General features: G+C 44.3%; 1 protein-coding gene across 1 annotated transcript in view; it reads left to right on the top strand.

The window, feature by feature from the left end:
• The window catches only part of LOC127570032 (ATP-binding cassette sub-family G member 1), a 60,020-nt gene that overhangs the window by 19,812 nt on the left and 26,299 nt on the right, over window positions 1–13,909 (top strand). The window contains exons 3-4 of the mRNA XM_052015244.1: window positions 5,314–5,431; window positions 10,203–10,335. Coding sequence (XP_051871204.1) covers window positions 5,314–5,431; window positions 10,203–10,335 — 251 coding nt within the window. The remainder of the gene's footprint in view (window positions 1–5,313; window positions 5,432–10,202; window positions 10,336–13,909) is intronic.

The raw sequence follows: 13,909 nt of genomic DNA, 5'->3' as shown, positions 1-13,909 counted from the left end.
AACCTTGAGGTGGCTGAGAGCATGAAATAATGGGCCAGGAGATTCTTGTACCATCACCTCTCTCTACCATCACGTCTCCCCTGCCGTCCCATTTGTTCCCTTCTCCCCTCTTAATTTTCTTAGCATTGAGTATAGGAGTTGGCGTGTTATGTTGCAGTTATACAAGACGTTGGTGAAGCTGCACTTGGAGTACTGTGTACAGTTTTGGTTACCTTGTTAGAGGTAAGGCATCATTAAGCTGGAAAGAGTGCGGAGACTTATGAGTTTGTTGCCAGGACTTGAGGGCCTGAGTTCTAGGGACAGGTTGGGCAGGCTGGAGTTTATTCCTTGTAATGCAGGAGATGAGGGGGTGCCTCTTATAGAGGTGCATAAAATCATGAGAGGCAGTGATGGGGTGAATGCGCACACTTTTTCCTAAGGAAAGGGAATCCAAGAGATCCAGAGGTCTAAACAGCCCTTCCAGGTGAGGCAGAGGTTCATCTGCACCTCTTCCAACCAGGTTTACAGCTTTCAGTGCTTGCGATGTGGTTTCTCTACCTTGGTGAGGCCAAGCGTAGACTAGGCGACCATTTTGTGGAGACCTGTGCTCTGTCCACAACGGCCATCTCAAGCTTTTGTTTGCATATTCGTTTCAATCCCCCTTCCCACTCCCACACCGACCTGTCTGTGCTCAACCTTCTCCATTGCTACGAAGAGGCCAAACGCAAATTAGAAGAACAACATCTTGTATTTCTCTTGGGTAGCTTCCAACCCAATGGTAAGAACATTGAATTTTCCAATTTCAAGTCACCAACAAACCCCCAGTGCTCTCCTCCCACACACACTCGCCTGTCCACCTAGATTTCTTCTCCCTTTGTTCAACCCTCCCACCCCCACCTGATACCATCTGCCCATCATCTTCCCCCCCCCCCCCCCCCCCCACGATCTGGTTCCACCTATCACCTACCAGCCTCTGTCCCACCCCTCCCAACGTACTGCTATGGACTGGTAATCTTTTCTCTTCCCTCTCAATTCCTATGCAGGATCCGACCTGAATCACTGACTTGCACCTTTTGCCTCCACGGATGCTGCCTGACCCGCTGAGTTCCAGCGTTCTGTGTTTGTTCTAGATTCCAGCATCTGCAGTCTCTTGTGCCTTCATACAAGGGAGTTATCCTTGGTGTCCTGGCTGATATTTCTCTCTCAATCAACGTCATTAATAAAACATGAATGATCAGATTGTTATCATAGTGCCTTTTCGTGGGAGAAATCAGCTGCTGTAGTTCCTACAATGCAGCAAGAGGTGACACATCAAAGGGAAATATTTAATTGGCTGTAGATCTCTTCAGTCCTGTAGAAATGAAGCTTCTTAATTAGGAGTCATAGTCGTTCAGCACGGAAACAGGCCCTTCGGCCCTACTCGTCCATGCCAACCAAGATGTCCATCTACTCTGTGTCAACACTGACCTCTGTGTTCAGGGATCCCATTTTTCAGAAAGTCAGTGCCCTCAAGTACCTGCCACCTGATGATTGAACAGTGAGGTTAAAGACCGCCACACATGAACAGTCCATGAAATGCCATCAGTATTTGTGGGGTGACTTCCTTCAGTGGTTTTGGAGAATAACCCCTGAAATTCTTTACCCTACATTTATCCTTGCATGTCACAGGTTCGAATGGTGTTGGTACAAAATCGAACCAGTGGTTTGATGTTTTTCTGTCTTTAGCTATGTAATGAGCAGAATTAAAAAATGTTAACACTGTTCCTGTCTCCACAGATGTTACCTGATCTGCTGAGTATTCCCAGCATTTTCCTTTTTTATTGTGATAAATTTGTGACTGTGGGATTCTCCAGAGATTTATTGAGTGGGGAAATGGGTTGGCTTTCAATCTCTGTACCCTCAAGATGTGTGCAACATTCCAAAGCTGGGCTAAACACCACCACCAATTGCAAGGGCTGCATTACAGTGAAAGCATGACAGCCTGTTGGAATGGAGATGATTGGATCTTTCACCTATCAATGTGCCCATATAGTCTAATGATGATAATGCATGTCAATGATGAAATTCACCATCATCTTCACCAGCTCAGACTTTGGCCGGTTGAGGTGTTTGAAGATCAAGACTTCAGACCTGGCACACAATTCAGAGTCTACTGGACACCAGTGACACCATTATATCCAAACCTAGAGCTCTACATTTGTCTCTTAACAGCTAGACTGAATATCTGTGAAAGAATTACATCACTGAGAAGCAGATACACCGCATAACTCTGCAGTACAAATGCAGATGTGTCCACAGAGGGATCAGTAATGTACAGTTCTGGTCATCTCACTACAGGATGTGGAGGCTTTGAAGAGGGTGCAGAAGAGCTTCACCAGGATGCTCTCTGGTTTAGAGGGTATTAGCTATAACAAGAGGTTGGACAAACTTGGATTGTTTTCTCTGGAGCGTCCAAGATTGAGGGGAGAACCTGATAGAAGTTTATAAAATTATGAGAGGCATCTATACGGTAGACGGTTAGAATCTTTTTCCCAGGATAGACATGTTAGATACTGAAAGGCATAGCTTTAAGATGAGAGGGGACAAGTTTAAAGGAGATGTGTGGGGCAAGTTTTTTTTTTTACACGGAAAGTGGTGGGTGCCTGGAACAGGCAGCTGAGGCTGGTGGTGGAAACATTGGGTGGTGGTGTTAATGAGGCTTTTAGATAGATGCATGAATATGCAGGGAATGAGATTAGTTTATTTTGGCATTTTGGTTGGCACAGATATTGTGGGCTGAAGGGCCTGTTCCTGTGCTGTACTGTTGCGTGTCTTTTCTGTGTTTTATGTATGTTCCATGCTTTAAAAACAGATTCCACCCACCTCCACAAATAAACTACCAATGCCGATTTCTTCCTTGGTTTCCCCTGAGCCCCAGCATTACACGTGATGCTGTTTGCTAATACGCACTAGATGAAATGTGGGATTTCATTAAATTGCACGACTTAACCACTTTGTCCGTAAGCTGTGAGTCAGCAAACCGTCCCTTGAATATGCAGTGAGAAGGAACTAGTACACAGTACGCTGAACGTAAATAGGTCACTGTCCTACACTAACTTCCAGCTGCCTGACTAAGGCCAAGAGATTAAGGAATGTTGTGGCTTAATTGGACTTTGCAATATAATCCAAAACCTGCTGTGGGCACAGCCAGACTGTATGTAGATCCATCTAGCTGGATGCCCAAAGAGATTGGGGAAGGGATCCATGAATGTTAATGATTAAAATGTCATTTAAAAAAAAAATGAAAGACCAATGGGGTACTGGCCTTTATATCTGGGAGACTGGAGTACAAGGAAGTCCTACTACTACCATATAAATTAGAATTAGATTTATTATCACTGACTTATATGATGTGAAATTTGTTGTTTTGAGGCAGCAGTACAGAGAAAAGACATAAAATTACTAAAAATTACAAAAAGAAATAGTTCAGTAAAAATGGAATAACAAGGTAATGTTCATGGACCATTCAGAAATCTGATGGCGGAGGGGAAGAAGCTGTTCCTGAAACATTGAGTATGGATCTTCAGGCTCCTGTACCACCTCCCTGATGGTAGTAATGAGAAGAGGGCATGTCTGGGATAGTGAGGGTCTTTAGTTATGGATGTTACCTTCTCGAGGCATCACCTCTTGAAGATGTCCTTAATGGTGGGGAGGGTTGTGCCTGTGATGGAGCTGGCTGAGTTTACAACCCTCTGCAGCCTCTTGCGATCCTGTGGAACCTCCATACCAGGCTGCGATGCAACCGGTCAGAATGCTCTCCACCGTATCTGTAGAAACTTGTAAAAGTCTTTGAAGAGATTTGGTATTTCGCCAAACTCCTAACAAGCAAAGAAACAAAGCAAGCCTTGGTTAGCTCGCAACTGGTATACTGTGGAGTTCCAAGCACCAAATCCTACTGAGGATGTGTGGCCTTAGAGTAAGTGTGATTCCTATTTACCAGAATGGTCAGGAAAATCTGAGTTTTATTCCCTGGAATTTAAAAGATTCAGGGGAAGTTGATTTGAAGTTTTCAGAACATTAGGGGAATTGAAAAAGTGGTTAGAAAGAAATATTGGTGCACAGCTCACAGAAAACAAGTCCAGGGCACATCAAATAGAGTCAATTCACTCCGAAAATAGAGCAGAAGAAACAGAAATTGCAGGAACTTCAGGTAATAGCAAGGTAAATTTTCCAGGAAAATGCAGTTAGTTGAGGATAGCTATGTATGTCTTGATTGCACAAAATTAATATTAGTTGGATGCAATAATGTAGTTTCTGAGATTGATTGACAGGGAAATGATCCAACATTGGGCATTGTCCAAAAGTTTAGAGCCAGAGTTGGTAGGAATGAAGTTAGGGTTGGGTAGAGGCAGAGAGTCATAGGGTCATACAGAACAGAAACAGGCCCTTTGGCCCAACTGGTCCATGCTGACCTAGATTCCCATCGAAGCTCGTCCCACTTGCCCACGTTTGGCCCATATCCCACTAAACCTTTCTTATCCATGTACCTGTCCAAGTACCTTTGAAAAGGGTGGGGGGGGGGGTGCGGAAATAAGGTGTAGATTTCCCTCCCTTAACAGAAATTAATACTGGGGAGTTATTTGATTTTTAAATCTGACCTTAATTATTTTTTCATTGGCAAAGATGAGTAGATGGGCTTAGGTCACAGATCGGCTGTGATCTCACTGAATGGTGGAACAGCCTCAAGAACTCCTTGTTCCTGTGGTCTTCAGCCTGTCATTCAACCTGTAGTGTCGGGATGGGGGGTGGGTAGATGGGAATGTGGGGAAGAATAGGTTATGGGGAAAATTAGTGTCGGAATGGGATTGGTCAGGTTTCCTCCCAGATCCCAAAGACGTGGGTCAGGTGGTTAATTGGCTGACTGTATATTGCCCTTAGTGTGCGTGAGTGGTAGAATCCTCAATGAAGGATTAGTGCAAATGAATGCATGAGAGTTAGTACGACCGATGGGCTGAAGGGCCTGTTTCAGTGCTGCATCGCTCTGTGGCTATTGTAGCAGTGAAGACACTTCAAAAGTACATCATTAGCTATAAACTAGTCGGGGAGATACTGAGGTCATGTAAAGGGTTAATAAGGCTTCTTTGGTTATGTTGTGAACTGACATCCTTAAGAAAAATGTTAATCATTTTCCACATATGGGGAAATTCCTGTTCCTGGATGAGAAGGGAAATTTTTATCGTTGATTGCTTGTGGGTATTTATGTCACCACTGGCATCTATTACCTTGAAAAGGAACAAATTAACCATTTTTTAAGAGTCTGTTAGCGTCACATTCCTTGTGTTTCTGATTTGCAAGGTTACAAGACTTTACTGAAGGGTATCTCGGGTCAGTTTAACAGTGGAGAGCTCATCGCTATCATGGGTCCCTCGGGAGCTGGGAAGTCAACACTCATGAATATTCTGGCTGGATACAGGTAAGGAGAATTTAGGCCAGCATACAATTGAATGGTACAGGTACCGTAATCGCCATAAAATACACGCACCTTGAACATATTTCATTGTGGGTAGGTGGTAGCGCACCAGGTAGAAGAATATTAGGTTAGTCCTCACTGTCTGACTGTTTGGGCCCTGACAATCCTCAACTGCCGTCTTCCATAAAGGAAGCAGTGCTTGCAGGAAGGGCAAGGAGGGATTGAACAAGTTCTGGCAATGGCCAAGATTGCCTGTGATGTTCCCACATTTTCCCAGTAGCTATGCATTCAACAAAAGTGCAATTTAAAACAAAAACTTATTGTAATAAATATGGAATCAGCTGGGAAAGTCCATTGTGGATGCATATTGTCTACAGTAGGCTAATCTTGCTCAGCTTGCCTTCCAATTTGCCATGTAGCCCATTTTGTAAATTGATAGAGGTGTTTAAGAGGCTCTTAGATAGGCTTATGAACGTGCATTGCTCTATTGTGTAAAATAAGTAGTGTGTACTTGCCTTGGAGGTGGTGTGGAGAAGGTTCACAAAAGGTTGTCTAATGAGGAAAGATTAAGCAGGTGAAAAAGATTTAAGAATGTACAAAGTAGAAACAGGAGATGGCCTTTCAATCTCTTGCTTGCTGTGTCATTCTGTAAAACCGTGGCTGACATTTTACTTCAGTGTCACTTCCCTACACTAACTTTGTGAACCTTGATTCCCTTTATATCCAAGGATCTGTTGACCTCTGTCTTGAATTTATGCAACAACTGAGCCCCTGTTGCCCTCTTGGGCAGAAAATTCCACAGTTTCACTCCCCTCAAGCTGATGAAATTTTTCCGAATGGCTGACCCCTAGACAACCTAGATGGGAGAATTATTATCTCTGCAACAGTCCTGACCTTGTAAGGATTTTGTGCATCTCAAGGAGATAGAACATAGCACAGGAACAGGTCCTTTGGCCTATGATGTTGCACCAAGCTAATTAAATGAGTAATTAAATACTTAACTAAACTAATCCTTCTACCTACACAATGTCCATATCCCTCTGTTCTCTGCACATTCATGTACCTATCTAAGAGCCTCTTAAACACCTTGATCATATCTGCCCCCACTACCACCCCTGGCAGCATATTTCCAGGAACCCACCACTCTGTGTGTGTGTGTGTGTGTGTGTGTGTTTGGGGGGGGGTGGGGGGGGTGTGCGGTGGTGGTGAAAATTGCCCTGCACACCTTTGAGATTATTCCCCTTACCTTTAAATGCATGACGTCCAGTATTAGACATTTCGATCTTGGGATATTATCTCTCTTTCTTCTAAAGTCTGGAGAGCGTAGCTGAGTCTGCTCAATCTCTCCTCATAGGACAATCCCTCCCCACCTATATCTGATGAACTTTTGTTATCCTCCATCCATTACAAGGAACATTGAGCACATACTGTTCAGAGATTAGAAGGATGAGAGGTGATCTTATGGAACTATGAGTTTCTGAAATATCTTCACAGGGTAAAGGCTTCACAGAGAAGAAGTTTCCTTTATGGGGGAATATAGAATTGGGAGCTTTACTCTCAAGATACTCTCAAAGATTGAGACAAAAAGGACTTCCTTCACCCAGATAGTGGTTAGTCTTTGGAATTCTCTACCTCAGCTGAGACTGATAACTCTGAATTACAGAAGGGTGATGGGGATAGGAGAGTGGGGGACAAAGATCAGATAAACAGTGATTTTATTGAATAACAGAGCAGGCTTGAGCTGAATGGTAATTGGTTTATTATTGTCACATGTACTGAGGTACAGTGAAAAACTTTGTTTTGCATGTCATCCATGCAGATCATTTCATCACATCAGTACATTGGGATAGTACAAGGGAAAACAATAACAGAATGTAGAATGAAGTGTTACAGTTACAGAGAAAGTGCACTGCAGGCAGACAATAAGGTGCAAGGCCACGGTAAGATAGATTGTGAGCTCAAGAGTCTGTCTCATCATAAAGAGGACCATTCAATAGTCTTATAACAGCGGGATAGAAGCTGACTCCTGCATCCATTTCTTGATTTCTCTTTGAGGCATGATTTACATGTGACCTTTAATGATCTATTAATTGGGTCAAGTGTTTCGTTGGGAGGCGTTTGACGATTGCACTGGTCTTTGACCACTTGGTCATAAAAGGTCCCAACACTTCCACCATTTTCACAAAGCAAGGTGGTGTCTGCCCAGTGCCCACTACTGGCCAGAGACCATGGTGATGTCTAGTATGGGAAGCCCAGACGTTACACTGGTGTGAGAGAGTTGCTAACTCAAAGTCAAAAGTCAAAGTCGAGTTTATTGTTATACACACAAGTCCATGTGTGCACAGGTGCAGTGAAAAACTTACTTGCAGCAGCGTCCCAGGCACGTAGCATCAGATGCACAGCATTCACAAGAAAAAAACATAAATTGTACACAACTTTTACAAGAAAACATAATTAGAACAAAAAAAAACACAGTCTACGTTAGTGCAGAGTTACTCCAGCTGACCTCCCTCCTCCAGCTTTTCTGGTTCCACTTCCAAACATAGGTCACCTGATATGTCAATCTCATGGTGTGGAATCTTCTGTGCAACCAATCGGAAAGGGTTATCTAACTGGAACAAGACTGTAAGAGTGAAGTACAGAGGGTTATTATGGGTGAATCTCACAAATCTAGCAGGTGGGTACAGCAAGTAGTGAAAGGGGAAGTGGTACAATGGCCTTTGTTGTTGAAGGGTTGGAGTTTACAGTTTTGTTCCCCTGACCTAAGAAAAAATGTATATTAGCATTGGAGGCAGTCCAAAAGACATTTACCAGGCTGATTCCTGGAATGAGAGAGTTGTTTGATCAAGCGAGGCTAAACAGTTTGGGTCTATATTCCTTGCGGTCTAAAGAATGAGGGTGATCTTGTTATGTCCCTTTAGGATTTTATATAATAAGGCAGATGTCAAGATGTTTCCACTAGTGGGAGAGTCTCAAACGAGGGGACATAATTTCAAGAGAAGGGGCTAGTCATTTAAAATGGAGGTACATACACATTGCTTCTCTGAGTGTGGTAACTCTCTGGAATTCTGTACCCCAGAGGGTGTTTGGAAACTAGATTATTGGAAGTATTTAACTTGGGGAAAAGTTTGAAAGATTAGTGGTAATGGGGACCTGACCCACAGATGTTGAGGCCTGAGGTCAAAGTTGAGTTTATTGTCAAATGCACAATTACACATATGCACAGGTGCAATGAAAAACTTATTTGCAGCAGCATCACAGGCACATAGCGTCATGTAAGCAGCATTCACAAGAAAAATATAAATACAATTTTTACAAGAGAGAACACAATTAGAACAAAATAGAAGTCCATTTCAGTGCAAAGTGGTCATAGTGTTGCTAAACTGTAGTGATTAGGGTGGTGCCGGTTGGTTCAAGAACCAGTGGTTGAAGGGAAGTAGTTGTTCCTGAACCTGGTGGTGTGGGATTTCAGGCTTCTGTACTTCCTGCCCGATGGTAGCTGCGAGAAGATGGCATGGTCTGGATGGTGGGGATCTTTGATGATAGAACATAGAACACTACAGCACAGTACAGGCCCTTCAGCCCATGATGTTGTGCCAACATTTTATCCTGCTCTAATATCAAACCTTTCCCTCCCAAATGTTAACACTTCTCTCTCATTTCTCTATCATTCATGTGTCTATCTAAGAGTCTCTTAAATGTCCCTAATGTATCTGCCCCCACAACCTCTGCCGGCAGTGTGTTCCACGCACCCACCACTCTCTGTGATGGACATTGCCTTCTTGGACACCACCTGTAGATACTACCGATGGTAGGGAGGGATGTGTCCGTGATGTATTGGGCAGAGTCCACTACCATCTGCAGCTTCTTAGCTTTGGGTAGATCAGCCATGATTATATTGAATGGCAGGTCAGACTTGAGGGGCTGAATGGCCTACTGTTCTTATTTCCTTGTGCTCTTGCAATTTTTATGGTCCTTCACCATCAATCAGACAATCTGCCTACACAATGTCCATATCCCTCCATTCTCTGCATATCCATGTGCCAATCTAAAAGCCTATCATATCAGCCTCCACCACCACCCCCGGCAGCACATTCCAGGCACCCACTGTTCTCTGGGTGTGTTTAGAAACAAACTTTCTCTGCACATCTCCTTTGAACTTTTCCCCCTCTCAGCTTGAGTGCATGCCCTCTCGTATTGGACAACTTGACCCTGGGAGAAAGATTCTGTCTATCTATGCCTCTCATAACTTTATAAACTTCTGTCAGGTCTCCCCTCAGCCTCTGCCACTCCAGAGAAAACAACCCATGTTTATCCAACCTCTAATAGCTCATGCCCTCTAATCCAGGCAGCATCCTGCGAAACCTCTTCTGCACCCTCTCTGAAGTCTCTACATCCTTCCAATAATGGGGGCCACTTGAATTGAATGCAATACTCCAGATGCAGCCTAACGACAGTTTTATAAAGCTGCAGCATCACTTTCTGACTCTTGAACTCAATGCCTCAATTGGTAAAGGCTAGGATGCCACACGCCTTCTTTATCACCCTGTTGATGTGCAGCCACTTTCAGGGAGCTGTGGACTTGGATCCCAAGATCCCTCTGTACATCAAATCTTAAGTAGAAATGTTTATTGGAACTGCTGAGTGTTTCCAGCATTTTCCTGTTTTTATTTCAGATTTCTGACATCTGCAGTTTATTGGAAATCCAGTTATTGGAGTTAATAATCCTTTCATGGGTTCTTCTTACTGATCTGCTTTGTTTTTGCGATTCTAGAGAGACGGGAATGAAAGGACAGGTCCTGATAAACGGGCGACCTCGAGATCTGCGATCCTTCCGCAAAGTGTCCTGTTACATCATGCAGGATGACATGTTGCTCCCCCATCTCACCGTTCAGGAGGCAATGATGGTAGGTCAATGCTCTAAGATGCTATGTATGACAACAATGACAAACTACATTGAGACACGAGATTTTGCAGATGCTGGAATCTGGAGCAACACACAAAGGTGCTAGAGGAACTCAGCGGGTCAGGCAGCATCTGTGGAGGGAAATGGACCGTCAACGTTTCAGGTCGAGATCCTTCATCTGGACTGGAAAGAAGGAGGGGAGATATCACCTTTCACCTGCCAGTTCTTGCTCCCCTTCATCTCTTTAAACTGGCTATTACTCTTTTTTTTCCAGTCCTGATGAAGGGTCTTGATCCAAAACGTCTAAAGTCCATTTCCCTCCACAGATGCTGCCTGACCCACTGAATTCCTCCAACTCCTTTGTGTGTTGTAACAAGTTACATTCACATGGCTCCTTCCACTTAGGAAGTACCTTGGGATGTTCTCCTGCCATCAGAAACTAATAGACTCCAGCATATGAGGCAAATGACCAATCACTTGGCCAATATGGTTAAAGAACATCTCAGAGGAGGAGAGAGCTATAAAGAGGCAGTTAAGGTCTCAGAAGGCAATTCCAGAGCTCAAGGTCTTGGAGTGATTTAAAAACAGCAAAATGCACATCACTGGAATTAAGGTCCACACAGTGGTGCAGCTGTTAGTGCTGCTGCCTCAAGGTTTCAGTGACCTGGGTTCATTCATAACCACGGAGCATGCACATTCTCCCTGGGACTGTGAGTTTTAAAATAAAATCCTGGTTCCTTCCTCATTCCAAAAATGTGCCAATTAGCAGGTTGATTGACCACTGTAATTATAGGTTGATTGACCTACCATTGTGTGGGTTATAGAGTCATACAGCGCACTTTTTCTGCCTTGGTAAAGCAGCCGACATAATCAAAGACCCCTCCCACCCTGGAAATTCTCTCTTCTCCCCCCTCCCATCAAGCAGAAGATACAAACATCCTGAAAGCACGTACCACCAGGCTCAAGGACAGCTTCTATCCCGCTGTTATAAGACTACTGAACGGACCTCTTGTACAATAAGATGGACTCTTGGCCTCACAATCTACCTCGTTGTGTCCCTTGCACCCTGTGAATCGTGGCTGATTTTATTTTAACCCCATTCTGTTGCCTTTTCCCCGTAACCTTTAACCCCCTTACCAATCAAGCACCTATCAATCTCTGCCTTAAGTACACCCGATGACTTGGCCTCCACCACCCTCTGTGGCAACAAACTCCACAGATTCATCAACCTCTGGTTGAAGAAATTCCTCCTCATCTGAGTTGTAAAGAGATGTCCCTTTATCCTGAGGCAGTGCCCTTGGATTCTAGACCCCCCTCCTAATGGAAACATCCTCTCCATGTCCACTCTATTCCAGGCCTTTCAGTATCCAGTAGGTTTCAAACTGGGTTGATTCCTCGTATGAAGAGGTTGATGTGTGAAGAAAGTTTGAACAGTTTGGGCCTGTGCGCAGTGGAGTATCGTGAGAGAAGATTTTATTGAAATGTGTAAGATCCTGAGAGGGATTGATAGGGTGGACGCTGAGATGATGTTTGCATTGGTGACGGTATCAGAATAAGCTGACCCATTTCAGATGGAGATGAAGAGGAATTTCTTCTCTGAGGGCCGTTAATCTTTGGAACTCTCTACCCCAGGGAGCTGTGGTGCAGTGGTCATTAAATATATTCAGGGTAGAGTTTGGCAGACACTTGAACAACAGGGGAATGAAGGAGGTATGGGAGGAGAGAGGGGAAGTGGTGCTGAGGCTAAGATTGGTTTTCAGCTGTGATCTTACTGAATGGCGGACCAGGCTTGAGGAACCAACTGGCCACCTTCTGCTCCTTTTCCTTTATGTCCGTATGTAAAAACGTTCCTCAGTCTTGAATATCAGTGACTCGACTTCCAAAGTGAGTGATATAGAATTCCAAAGAATCACAACATTGTCAGAGGAGCTATTTCTCCTCCTCTCCATTGTAAGTGGGTAGCTCTTTATTCTGAATTAATGCACTAGATTCCCCCCGAAGGAGAAACTTTCCTCTCAGAAATGCCCTGTTAAGCTCCCTCAAGTATCTTGTTTCATTGAGATCCTGACTTATCATTCTTCTAAACTGGCCCAACCTGCTCACCTCTGCATCATAAATTGGTGAATTGGTTTATCATTGGCATATGTACCGAGGTACAGTGAAAAACATTTTTTTGTATGCCATCGATACAGATCACTTCATCATATCAGTACATTGAGGTAGTACAAGAGAAAACAATAACAGAATGGAGACACAAGAAATTCTGCAGATGCTGGAATCTGGAGCAACACATACAAAATGCTGGAGGAACTCAGCAGGTCAGGCAACATCTATGGAGGGAGATTAACAGTCGACATTTCAGGTCAAGACCCTTCATCAGGACTGGAAAGGAAGAGGGCAGAAGCCAGAATAGTGTTACAGTTACAGAGAAAGTGCAATGCAGGCAGACAGTAAGGTGCAAGGCCATGAGGAAGTAGATTGAGGTCAAGAGTCCATCTTATTGTATAAGAGATCTGTTCAATAGTGGTATAATAGCGGGATAGAAGCTGCCTTTGAGCCTGGCCGAATATGCTTTCAGGTGGCCAGGCAAGGTAGTGTAGCAGTTAGCATAACGCTATTACGGCGCCAGCGACCCGGGTTCAATTCCAGCCACTGTCTGTAAGGAGTTTGTACGTTCTCCCCGTGTCTGTGTGGGTTTCCTCTGGGTGCTCTGGTTCCCTCCCACATTCCAAAGACGTATGGGTTAGGAAGTTGTGGGCATGCTCTGTTGGCGCTGGAAGTGTGGTGACACTTGTGGGCTGCCCCCAGAACACTCTACACAAAAGATGCATTTCACTGTTTGTTTTGATGTACATGTGACTAATGAAGATTCCTTGTATCTTCTGCCCAGTGGGAGGAGGGAGAAGAGAGAATGTCCAGGGTGGGTGGGGTCTTTGACTATGCTGGCTGCTTTACCAAGGCAGTGAGAAGTATAGACAGAGTCCATGGAGGGGAGGATCGTTTCCGTGATATGCTGAGTTGTCTCCACATCTCTGTGCAGTTTCTTGCAGTCTCGTTCAGGGCAGTTACCATATTAAGCCATGATGCATCCGGATAGGATGCATCAATAAAAACTGGTGAGGGTCAAAGGGGACGTGCCATATTTCTTTAGCCTCCTGAGGATGCAGAGGTGCTAGAGAGCTTTCTTGACCAGCAATGGTGCTCTGGAATCCCCCACTGGAGCATGTGGATTGGTGACAAAGTTAGCCCTCACAGCTGCCCTGCAGCTCCCTGCTTCCTGGGCCAGAAAAACACAGCTCCCTATAGACCTCGTGGATCTGGAATTCTGGAATGCTAATCCAGAGTCTGTTGAACAATGGGCACACTCAAAGTCCAAAACACTCTTGTAGTGCAGGAGCCGGGCACAGATTAGAAGGGTATTCAACCCCTCAAAGCTGTTCCATTTTTCTAGTTGGATCAATGTTGATGTTGCATACAGCTCATCAGGCCCTGTCAGCTTCCAAAATATTAATGCCATAGTCTCAATCCTCCTCACTTGCTTTCCTGCAAATTATTCTCTCATGTGCCCATCAACT

The sequence above is a fragment of the Pristis pectinata genome, chromosome 4, assembly GCF_009764475.1.
Source record: "Pristis pectinata isolate sPriPec2 chromosome 4, sPriPec2.1.pri, whole genome shotgun sequence".
NCBI lineage: Eukaryota > Metazoa > Chordata > Chondrichthyes > Rhinopristiformes > Pristidae > Pristis > Pristis pectinata.
Note: the sequence above shows the minus strand (reverse complement) of the source record. Positions and strands in the feature narration are given on the sequence as shown.